At 47.8% G+C, this 12,707-nt stretch overlaps 1 protein-coding gene across 1 annotated transcript in view; it reads right to left on the reverse strand.

Moving 5' to 3' along the window:
* LOC311213437 (store-operated calcium entry regulator STIMATE-like) overlaps positions 1 to 10,248 on the reverse strand; it is a gene marked incomplete at both ends in the record, with an annotated part of 32,809 nt that extends 22,561 nt beyond the window's left edge. The window contains one exon of the mRNA XM_084293427.1: positions 10,140 to 10,248. Coding sequence (XP_084149553.1) covers positions 10,140 to 10,248 — 109 coding nt within the window. The remainder of the gene's footprint in view (positions 1 to 10,139) is intronic.
* Positions 10,249 to 12,707: the final 2,459 nt, after the last annotated feature.

Consider the following 12,707-nt stretch of genomic DNA (forward strand, 5'->3'; position numbering starts at 1 on the left):
ATCCTCACTACCTCTTCATTTTTTTTTAGCCTTGTAACTTCCTCTGTGACTTTTAAAGTCAGCCGAACACCAGAACAGACATGCACCACCCCACTGGTTGCAGTTATTCCTTCCTCATCTCCCCAGCTACACATAAGCAGTGATGCTTCAATTTTACACCCAGCAAAGAGATCTCCTTACTGTTGACAGCTCTTGGCACACCAGTATGCTTCCCAAGGCAATTTGAGGATACAAAAGCAGGGCCCCAAAGTGCAACAGATGAAAATCAAGGCATCACTGCCACACACCTGCATCCACTCTTCAGTGGGGAAAGCGATGAAGTTTTGTAAGCATGAGTTTCCTTGTTCCCCATGGGATAAGAAATGCACAAGCAACTCCTCTAGTCCGTTTTAGATATAACATTCTGGTAAAATCAACACAGTTTTAAGCACAATTTGATGTCCTACTCCGTGACTCCAGACTGCACTCCACTGAGGTCTCATTAACTGAAAGATCAACGCGTGGGTGAAGCGAACAGCTTGTGTCCAAGTAAAAACTGCCCTTTCAGAGCCAGGAACGGATCTAAGCTATGTGCACCACGGTAACTCGTGCCATGGGCATCCCATTAAAAAACAAACAAACAAACAAACAGGTTATAATGTTAAACAATTTTCCCCCTTCTCAGTGGGGAAATGCACAGCTTTGACAGCACAGCTCATATGGGGTGCACAGACAGAAGGCAAACCCACCTCTCACAGCACACAGTCAGCAATGAGCTCAGTAAAGACCATAATAGCTAGATACAGTTGATTTCCAAATAAATAGCTCTTCGCTATTCTTCATCGAAATGTTAATTAATTGATGCTTTTGGTGAGTCTAGCTGTACTTGAGCACTCAGTGTGCCATCTACAACCCAACCATCTACCCCAAGGGACAATCTGGGCACCTTTCCCTGGGAAAGCCCTGTCTGGTGAAAGGTGCAGGACCTCCCCTGCTTAGAGTCTTCATGTTTCAGAGGTACAGCTTCATACCTCTCTTACTGGCAAGATGATGAGGTGACACATGAATGAGCACCCTCCCAGCTCCAGGATTTTGGCTAGGAACATCCACCCAACACCAGGGCCACTTGCATCTCACCCACCCACAAATAAAAGACACGTGGACTAACCAAGCTGAGCAGCCAGAAGAATTGAAACCAAGCCCAACAAACTTGCTCAGCTGCTGGAGCACAGCATGCTGCCACCGAGAAGCTGTGGAAGGGGTCTGCAGGCCACCAAGCCACCCAGCTGACCACAGCCCCATCCACGAGAGCACCAGGGATGATTTTCCACTGTTGGCTTAATGAGAAGTGACATGTTATGTACCCACAGCCACTCAGGCTGGGAATTCAGTAATTCAGCATGATGAGATGACAAGTAAGAGGTAAGAAGTTAATGGCGTAGTGCCTTGTTGAACATGGCTTGTCATGCCTCATTAGATTTAAGAGAGTTATCCGAGACTCTGTAATTATCAGAGACAGTAAAACTGTTGTATTAAAAGATAAAAGCTAGTATTATTGAGAAATAATTAACTGCTTAAAAGGGCATTTACCACGCAGAGCTGCAGCAGGCTGTCTCCGAATTAAACCAGAAAGCCAGCCAAGACCACTAGAGCTGAAACTGGCAGCAAAGTAGCTCAGTGGCTGTGACCCAGAGGTTAGGGGTGATGTTAAACCCCCATAGAAATGGCTCCAGGTCTCTGAAACCTCGAGTAGCTGACAAAGCCTTCTTTGAAGCAGCACAGCTTTTGTGCTCTGGAGCAACAGACCGCACCGTGTCCCTCCTCTCCCCCAAGCCTTGCAGACAGCCCAACCAGGGCAGCTGCACAAGCTCAGCTTGGGGAATGGCTAAAGCCTCCTTTACCCATCTATAAGCACATCTCCACTCACTGGGAGTAACTCAGCTCTTCCATCAGCTGTAGGAATTATTTTTCTGCCATTGCTCAGACAAATATTAATGGTGAACTGAGCTATTTTTTTTTGGGTGCATGCTCATGGGTGCAACGTGCAAACAAGAATAATGCAATTTGAATTTTAGCACCTATAACGAATTAAAAATAGTTTATTGCTGACAGCTGCACAAAACAGAATAGAGAGGATCCCCATCCAACCAGACTAAAAATGATACTAAGATGTAATGGGGTCTACACTAGAATATAGAGGGCTGGAGCACCATAGGAGAGGGCCACATCTATGGAGACAGGCTGAGGGAGCTCAGGCTGTTTAGTCTGGAGAAGAGAAGGCTCAGGGAAGACCTTATAGCAGTCTGTCAGTACATAAAGGTGTCCCAAAGCTGGAGAGGTACTCTTCCTCGGGAAGTGATAGGACAAAGAGTAATGTCTTTGAACTTAAAAAAAAAAAAAAAAAAAAAAAGGTAGATTTAGACAAGTTATTAGAAAGAAATCCTTCACTCAGAGGGCAGCAACGTTGCTGCCCATCTTCATAGCAGTGATCCTCCTCGACTGCCAGATACCTGCAAGCCCAATTAGGGCAGCAGTTTCCACTACACCCCAGGCTACCAGGGCACAGCTTGCTGACATGCGTTTGCCCCATATGCTCGATACTTCTTTGGGAATCCTTCCAAGCATGCTCTATGCACACAAAGTACTCCTGAACTTAGTGCTTTCAACATCCCTAAGCAGAAAACTAGTCGAAGTATCATACGTAACAAGTACAATTCACATGAACCTGTAGGAAGATTTTGGAGGCAAATCTAAGGGAAAGACATCACTGAAAATACAAGCAAACTTTCAAACCTGTCTTTGAGGTCTAAAAAAAGAAGTGAACCTAAAGGTGAATACCAGTTGGAAATAATTGCTGCAGGGTTTGATTCGAGTGGAAGCTTGAAAAAGCATTTCCATCAGCTTTGTGAAGTCCAGCTGTTTGCAGCATGTTTAAGGTGATTCCAGCCAAGGTCAATGGCCTGTTAAGCTGTTCCTTTTAGCACCATGGGAAGCTGTTTTACTCCTCCCTATCAGAGGAGATGGGCAGACTTCTGCTGCAGACTCCATAGGTTGATAGGAGATGGTGGGTGAAATAAAGCTGAACTCCCCATCCTCACAGCTGAGGGCCCCTGTAGCAGAGCAGGGTGCTACACCAAGCACCATGGGGGGGGGAAAAAAAAAAGAAAAAGAAAAATTGAGACTTCTTTTCTGGGTTCTTCCTGCAGATGCAGTGCAGGGTTAGCCCCTAATCCAATCTCACCCTCAATTATTCCAATTAAATATCAATTAACAGTAAAGCGTGTGGATGTCAGCAATAAAATAGTTTACACTGTAGGAATGCGTTTCCTTTGGAAAGGCTTCAAAGACAGTCTTCAAAAACAAGAGGAAGCCTCACAAAGTCCCAGCCCACTCAGAAGCTCACAGGCTGCTCCACTGTCCTGAGCTGTGCTGCAGCACGGAGGTGAGGCACTGAGTGACATTTAACCTTGTTGTGTGGTCCAAAACATCTCAGGAAAAGGCTGGGAAGGTAGGAAAAAGCTGCTCCTAACTATTTTAGGAGCAGAAGACCCAAACCTATCTCATTCAAGAGATAGGATCACAACTGAGGGGACAGCTGCCTTCTTGAATTGGTGCCCTTTGGGTTACTCTCCCCCTACTTGGCTCCAGATTTTGCAGACCAAATACCATAAATTTAAGCAAAGGGAAGGAAGATGAGCAATGAGAAATACCCTGTCTGCTGCTGAGAAAGGGCAGGGTAGGAAACAAAATACTCCCAGACCCCTCCTTTTCAAGTCAAGGACAATAAAGATCATAGACGCTTGGAGTTCCCCGAGGGCCACCAGGCTAGGGTGAAGTTGGACATCTGAATAAGGACCTAAAAAAATGTAAAAAGTACTTTTAGGAGAAGAGCATTTCATTACAGATATGTCAAGATTCAGAAGACAAGAAGGCAAGTGCTCAACTAGAACCATCCCATTTTTATTTTTACTTTTTTTTTTTTTTAAATGCAGAGCAACAGAAGGTAGATATTTATATGTATTAGGGTGTTTTCTTCATGTAGTACAAAGAGTACAGCTTTGCCTGCCCTAGAGCTGTACAGTTCCTTAAAGTTATGAAATTATAACAGTGCTGTCCTACAACCTACTCGTTTTAATTAATCCCCAATTATAATCAATCAGTTAAGACAATCACAGCACCTGTTACCTGATTCTCATGCTGTTCCTCACCCCGTGCATGGGAGCACTCCCATGTGCAGCATCCTCTCTGCATCCCCCATCAGCCACATGTATGTTTGGCAGCAGCTGTGTGCCCATGGCCTCCTCTTGGAAATAAAACCTAATTTAGGCAGCATTAGATTCAGTAGCAGCTGACAGACCCCTGTCATCAAGACAGACCCCTAAATGAGTCCTCTACAAGATGAAAGGGGGAAATTTATTTCCCTAGGAGAAACTTGGCTATGCTTGGTTGACGGTCAGATCATCTCCTTGGTAAGTTGTCCTGCAAACAACCAAAAGATTCAAGAAGGGAGCTGACATCTCCCTTTGGCGACTCTAAACCTCAAATCCTCCAGGATTTGGTTTACCAGAGACCAAACCTGGCCCCACGGAGCTCAGCAACAGGCTCTAGAGGATATATTATATTGTGAATAGCCCACCAAAACCCAGGCTGTAATACACAGAATTGGGTATACTGTTAGTTGCTTTAAAGCAAATGGCAGCTAAGTCCCATACCATAAAGCCAGGAAGCCCATCTTTGAGAGAGCACCACACTACCTCATTTCTGTCCTTTACAGAAAAAGGCTCAGAGCTCCTGTACCAGGCAGGAAACAGAAGGTCTCCCCCTGCCCAGCCTCTGCTTTATTTATAGTCAGTAGGGTCCCCAATAACACGTTTCAACCTATTTGAAGCACACACCCTTTCCCAGGCTTTTTCCAAGCCCCAGACAGGAAGAAACCAACATGCAGGATACAGAGACCAAAGCCCCGGGGGCTGCACTATTCTTAGCCTGAGCTCACAGCTACCCAGACAGCTCGACCTGGGACACAATGGGAGGAAGCAGCAGCCCCTGCTTGCAGATAGCAGCCAGCATGCTGTTGGCAAGATAAGCGCGTGCCTGAGCTGGAAAAGCTCAGAACACATACCCAGCATCACTTCAGAGCAGCAAGGGATGGTCTCTCTGTGGTTTGAGGAGGCTATTGACATATATTCTCTAGTTTATAGTATATATATAGTCATTCCTATACATGTATTATATATAAAGGATTTTTTATATGTGTATATAGTCATTCCTTCCCAAACATCCCTGTACCAATGCTTCAGGAACGTACACACTTGTACCAAAACTGGCTGAGGTGATGCTTTACTTGAGGAAGGAGTAAGAATGGAGGATATGCTCTGCAGGACATGAGGTAATTGGGACATAAGATGGCAGTAGCTCCTACTGAAGGTATCTGGCTATTGCTTGGCTACTCTACAGCATCCTCTAGAGAGAGTTTCTTCTGGCATAGAGGGCTTCAAGTTGCAAGATGAACATGCATCGATAGGAGATTTAGGTCCTCAGAAAGCCCTGCTTGAGCAATACAAACCCTGGAAGTCTTGCACAGTACCATGGAACTCAGCGGCTGATGTAGGTGGACCTTAAGGAAAGTAATCATTTATTTCTTTTGGAAAAAAGAAAAAGAATTAGGCATATTTATTCCCCAAGATCCTACCTAACAGCTACTCCTTTTCCCTTTCCTGTGTTGCTGATGATGTTCAGCCCATCCTTTCCTATTCCCCATCCCAATCCAGAGTCACCCCCAAGCCCAGTGCAGGAGCTCTGGAACTCACAGAACAACAACACCTCCCTATAATCCACCGTGCAGAGACATCCTGAGATCCTCAGCTGGAGCACCCAGCTATCTGAACACATTAAGTGCACAAGTGAAGGCCATGCAGTGCTTCAGGATGGGTCTCAGTTTTTCCTACCTCATGCAATTGGTGCATCACTCCTGTGTCTTATTTCTGCATGGATTTTTATGGCCACCATTATCGTGCTTGGAACCAGAAGCTCATTTCCATCCCATCCCATTTGTCCCTTCAGGAACTAGAAACCTCACAATATTCATTTAGCACAAGGTTTAGCTGTTCAGAAGGTGTCTTCCAAGAAGAGGTCAACGTAACCAACCAAAATTCAAAAGCTTTGCGGAAAGCTGTGTTTGGTGTAACAAAGCACATCAAATACCATTTGGACCTTCCAGCTTACAAAGTGCAATGTGGGTTTCCAAACTCAGAAGGTTTCCAGATGTATTGAAGCTGAAAACATCGTAAGAATCCTGCCACATGCAGCTTTTTGCTTAACCTACATGCAAACTGACCCCTGGAGTCAGCACAGCCCTGTGCTTCACACCTCCCAAGAAAACAAAACCACAAAGGGTAACTCTTTCCTCGAGAGCGAAAAGCATTTGTCGTGGTGAAGTCCCAACGTAGGTATAAATAATCAAAGAACTATGGTTAAGGTATAAATAAGTAGGTATAAATAACCAGACCTAGCATTTGTGTTAGGGGAAGCAGAGTCAGCAGAGCCTGCCTTGGGCATGGTAAGCCTGTAGGGCTCCCATGTCCTGGGCAAACTTATTTTAGAAGTCTGCATGGATTCAGTGATCTATCAGTCAGTTTCTCAGATGCACTGGAACAGGATGCTGGTAAGTCCACATGGATCAGGAAAAGATAAAAAATACATGTACAGCAAGAGGGATCCCCCACCATGAATGAAAACCACTGCTTGTTTTACAGTCTGGCAAGCTCCTGCTCTGTGGGCCTGCCTCAGGACAAGCTACTTGGACCAGAACAATAAAAACACTCACCCTAGCTGCTAACAGCACATCTCCATCACTGAACCCTGCCAGTGGACTGTCTGGGGAAAAGGTCTTCAGAAACTCAAGGCAAGGAGTGCTGGAGCATCCAGCAGCTCTGCAAGAGGGTCTAAAGGGACACTGCTGTCACATTAGGCAGGCCCAAAGCCATTTACAGAAGCCAAGCAGAAAATCATGTGTTTTATTTTCTACTTGCAGGTTACAGAGCTCAGAGCAGCAGAGCTCTCCCTGCCTGGTGGGACCAACCCCCTCCATGAGCTTATTTTAACACCTGCAGCACAAATACTAATAAACCTCCTCCAGAAGCTCAGAGCCTCAGCAAGGGAGGAAATTGGAAGAGGAATAGTTGATCTTAGATGTCCTTCACATTGTTTGTGGTGGGGTAGAAACAAATTTGTTTGCTCCAAGGAAAGCTTTTTCCATTCCCAAGGGAGAAAAAAAATCATTTAACTCCCCAAATCTGATTCTCTTGTGCCCCTGTTAATCTACAAAAAATGCTATGGCTAGGATTTCTGCGCAAGATCTCCACAAATTTCAAAGGGATTTTGCTGACCAAGTGACAAATCTGGGCAACTTTTGCTAGTTTACAGCCCCTTTCTTAAAAAATAAAAAGTTTTAAATTTCAGTAGCAGCAACTGCAGGGTCTCAACCCCCAAATCACACCCAGCTCCTGCAGCTTGCTTTCTCCACTCAGCAAGCGGCGATCAAGGCAGTGTGAAGAACTGCTCCAGCTGGGATTGCTCAATTATCCATGCTCCTCCTTGTCTTGACCTCCCTATGGGAAGGCTCTTGTACAGGGGAGATGGATTGCAAAACCCGCAGCTGCAAGGCTTTGCTGCCTCTTCCTTCAAGTGCTCCCACTCAGTGCTTGTAGCACCCACAGCAGGCAGGTGGGAAGGTTTACAACCCAATTTTTTTTTTTTATTTGGTTGCCAAGTGGGGCTGAGTTGCACCCAGAGCAAGCCCAGGACCACAGCGCAATTTGATTTGACTACGTTACAGGAGAGGGCTTGGAAAAGCAAGAAAATATTTGTGAGCTTAAAGGGAATGCCCTCACCACTGCTCATGGTGATAAGGGTGAGCTTAATACAACCACATTAAGATAAAGTTGGGCATCCTCTACCTGTGGGTCAGTTATACCCCATAAAGGACTCATTTCATATACACATCGAGGGGAGCACTCATCCCACTCCTCCTACTACAGTGAAAGAAGTTATTCCCTCTGCTGCTCAAGATCCTTTGCTCTAAATTAACCTTTTATAACGTTTGCAGGCAAAAGTGGCCTCAGGGAACCCAGTGAGCTGTCCTAACCCCACTTCACACTGCAGGTGACAGATCCAAGTGCTTAAATATTCTCTTCCAGGCTTGCACACAGCCTGTGCTTTGCTGTCTAGACATGCACTTGACACAGCATCACTTCAGGCAGTCCCACAGGACTGACTTCCAGCTCAGCATGCAGCTAGGCTCTCCTAACAGCCTAGCAGGAGGTAATCCTCCCACAGACCCAAGAGACAGAAAATCAAGGCCACAAACTCTAATAACAACATATATGTACTTATCCATCCTGCTGCAGACCATACATACAACCCTACATATTCTGTACATGTACCCTTGTGAGCACAAGCCGTGGATAAGCACCTGCAAAAATCTTGCTTAGCATTGTCCTGTCATTAGTCCCAGTTCCTCTAGATGTTCCTGCATCGTCTGAGCAGCAGGAGCACAGTTTGGAAACTTTTTGCATTCAAATTCAAGCTCCAGTGATGGCTCTGTCCCCACACCTAGATGAAGCAGTTGCCCAGCTGCCTGGTTTTCCTAATTAGCCAAGAGGATGCTAATGATTAAGGACCTATTAGCCCTTGCACCAAGAGGGAGAGCGACAAACCCTGGGGTTGACAGTTTGCCAGCAGTGGCTGTGCTCCAAAACTTTCATCCACAGGAGCATTTAATGCAATTAATGCCCTTCATTTCACAGGACACCCCATGGGATTTACAGGCCAATACACACACATCACACATATAGGAACAGAAACACCAAGTCAGGCTGTTCTTACAGTCAGTGTTTGGCAAAAGGCAGGCAGAGGAGCACTGAAGTTTGGCTACTGCTGCTGGAAAAAGCCATCAGCTATCACAGGAAGAACCTGTTGCAGCTTTAGTGGCAGCCTGGCACTAGCAGCAGCCTTTGGACGGGGTTTCCAGACAGTAGAAGAGGATGAGCGAGCCTCAAAATCTGCAGCTACTTAACCAAAGTCAAAGCTTTCTTTCCCTGTCGCCCCAGGTCTTTAAACAAGGAAAACAGATCGAGTTCTGGCAAGTTACTCAGCTTGTGTTAAATCACTTAACCCAAAAGAAAAGCGACCCAGAGCTCGGAGCAAGGCGCAGCTGAAGTGCGGAGAGTAAATTTTTGCAGGTCTTTCAGTGCCCCCAGCTCTCCCCAGGGCTTCTCCATTACCAACCCCTACCAATCCCTCACAGTAACACCAAATAAATAAATAAATAAATAAAATAAAAAAAAAGAAATAAAAAAGAAATCCTTCCCCAGCCCTAACACTTCCCAGGCTGAGAAAATTAAACAAAACACCACCAGAACCCCATCAGGGGAAGCAGTGCTCTCATTCAGCAGCACCATACGTGACTCTGCCTATTTTTCTCAGTCCTCCCAACAAGCCATCCACTTACACCACAACTTTTCACCCTTTATTAAACTTTTCTAAGCAGCTGAGCTCAAACCGAGCTGAGCTTTCCATACCAGTGCTGCAAACCCGTGCTGCTTGATCAAGATTAAGATTACTCAGATTAAGGCTTCACACACCAGCTTTAACAGCAAGCACCCAGCACCCCAAACTGCCACAAATCACTGCACTACCCTCTGCTCCAAACCCTATGGTTTGCGCACAAAATTTGGGGCGCCCTATAAATAAAAAGCCCCCAGCAGCACCAAGCAAAGGTGGCTCAGAAATAAACCCAGCACCCCCAGCACCCGCAGCACCCCCAGCACCCCCAGCACCCCCAGCAACCCCAGCAACCCCAGCACCCCCAGCACCCCCAGCACCCCCAGCAACCCCAGCACCCCCAGCACCCCCAGCACCCCCAGCAACCCCAGCACCCCCAGCAACCCCAGCACCCCCAGCAACCCCAGCAACCCCAGCACCCCCAGCACCCCCAGCAACCCCAGCACCCCCAGCAACCCCAGCACCCCCAGCACCCCCAGCAGCCCCTGCAACCCCAGCAGCCCCTGCAACCCCAGCGCCCCCTGCACCCCCACCATCCCCATAACCCCAGCACCCCCAGGGCAGGATGCCCGGCTGGGGGGCGATGGGGGACTCACACATGAGGGTGCTGAAGGCGCAGAGTGCCAGCAGTGCCTGCAGCAGCACACCGAAACGCCCCAGCAGCGCTCCGCTGCCGCAGCCGTGAGCCGGCCGGGGGGCGGCCATGGCCTGGGGGAAGCGGAGCTGGAAGCGGAGCGTGAACCGGAGTGGAAGCGGAGCGGTCCCGATGCCTACAAAGCGGAGCCGCCGCCGCCGCTCCGCTCCCCGCCCCGGTCCCGGCTGCTGAGGGCACACCCGGGGGCGGGGCGGTGGGATGGGGATGTGGGGGGCGGTCTAGGAGGGGTTTAGGGTCCTGGGGGGGTTTGGGGTGTGTGTGGGGTCTCGGTAGGGTTTGGGGTGTTGGGATGGGGAGAGTTATGGGGTCCTGGTGGGATTTGCAGTGCTGGGATGTGATGGGGGGTGTGGGTCCCAGTGGGGTTTTGGGGTGTTGGGATGGGGTGTAGGTTGGGGTCCCGGTGGGTTTGGAGTGTTGGGATGCGGTGGGGGTGTCCTGGTGGGGTTTGGGGGGTCCTGGCGAGGTTGAAGTGTTTGGATGGGGTGGTGGGAGGGTTTCTGGTGGGGTTTGGAGGGTTGGGATTGGAAGGGAGGGAGGGTTAGGGTCCAAGTGGGTTTGGGGTGCTGAGATGGAGGATTTCTGGTGGGATTTGGGGTGTTGGGATGGGGGCAGGTTGGCATTTCAGTGGAGTTTGGGGAGTTGGGATAACTGGGGGGGGGCAGGGGAGGGGGGAGAAGGACTGTCCCAGTGAGGTTTGAGGTGTTGGGATGGGGAGAGAGGGTTTTGGGGTCCCAGTGGAGTTTGGGGGGTTGGGATGAGGGGAGTCCTATTGGGATTTGGGGTGTTGGGATGAGGAAAGAGGGTTGGGGTCCCACTTGGGGTTAAGGTGCTGGGCTGAGGCGAGTCCCAGGAGGGTTTAGCATGCTGCATGGGAAGGGTAGGGAGGATCCCAGAAGAGTTTGGGGTGCTAGGCTGGCGGTGAGGGGAGTCCCATTGGGGTTTGGGTTGCTGAGCTAGGGAGGGTGGGTAGAGAACTCAATGGGGTTTTGGGCCCAAGGATGGGTGTCCTGGTGGGATTTGGGGTGCTGTGATGGGAAGGGCACAGAGGATCCTAGCTGGGTTTGGGGTGGTGGGCTGGGGAGGGCAGGCAGCGGTCCTGGCAGGGACTCAGGAAGTCCTATGATCCTAATCCTATGGTCTGTGGCAAGACGATCTGAGAGATGTCAGGGGCTGCTGATGGGGTTGTGATCTCAAACAGCACTCTCAGACCTGTGTTTTCTGCTGCTCCACCTAACGCAACTCCCAGCCCCCTTTATAGCCACCCCCAGAGCACTGCTTTCACTTTTTTCTCTCTTTTCTGTATCCTTGTGGCCCTCTTTAGGGAGCACTGGGGGCCCGTGCCTGAGTTTTCTTCCCTGACTTTGAGGTGTAGGAGCTTGCATCTCGTTACAAAACCAAGTGGGCTGCAGATCTCATCATATCGCATGACTCCAAGCAATGGCCTTAAAAACAACGATAAACATTACAGAACTCTGAAGAACATCATGGGAACTGTCCCTCAGCTGAGCCAACACATCAACGAGAAACAGTCCTTCCTTTTTCAAGGGAGAAGCAAATTGTGGGCTGACAGATGCTCAAGTCACCAGTTCTAATCGCAGTTTAATCATGAGTTCAATCAGCAAGCTGGAAGTTTGATCTTGCTAAGTCATTTTCAGCTGATTTCATACGTGTAGTAATCGGTAGCTTCGTTAAAAGGTTCGTTCCCCTGGGTTGGTAAACCTGTTTGTGTCTTGCAATCGGTTGCCTCAATATTAAATTCAACATCAATAAATAAAGCTGATATTCTTACAAAAAGCCAGCTGAACACCCTGGTAGCGTCTATTAAGCAAGTATGTATTTTATCAGAGATTTATTTAGGCTCCAACATTTTACATTTTCTTAGATTTCCTAGGCTGCTCTTAAAGAAGCATTTTCAAGAATTGGATGCTGGATGATAATTTTTCACCCGGGAATTGCCTCAGACTCTATTTGCCCAAGTACAGCACAGCTGTTGGGGAACACAGACAAAAAAAAAAAAAAAAAAAAAAAAAAAAGCATTTAAACTATATTGGTATTTCTTAAAACTTCATTTTCTTCGAATAACCTTCAAATTATCCATCAAAGGTGGTATGTGGGATGCAGCAGGGGAAAGTCGGAAAGTCTTCCCAAGGCTCTCTCACCCATCATGCATCCTCCCTGTTCCTGCTGATTTCTCTTTGCTGTCACATTCAGCAATGAAAAGTTGTCCAAAACCTTACTTCTGAGTGCAGATACGTTTACAAGAGAGCCCGGTACTTTGCACATGTGAAAACACGCAGGCTATAAAAAGGGCAATTACGAGAAAAACCCCGATTTCGCCCCTTCCCCTCCCTTCCTTGCAGAAGGAGGCAGCTGTCCCTGAGCGGCTTCTCCGCACTCCACCGTGAAACCACAGCCTTGGCTTAGCAAAAACATGATTTGCACTTCAAAATATTTTGATTTTCTGAACCCATGAAAAAAAAAAAAAGAAAAAACAAAGCTCAGCTGTACC

This window comes from Netta rufina (assembly GCF_964035555.1).
Source record: "Netta rufina genome assembly, chromosome: 1".
Taxonomy (NCBI): Eukaryota; Metazoa; Chordata; class Aves; order Anseriformes; family Anatidae; genus Netta; species Netta rufina.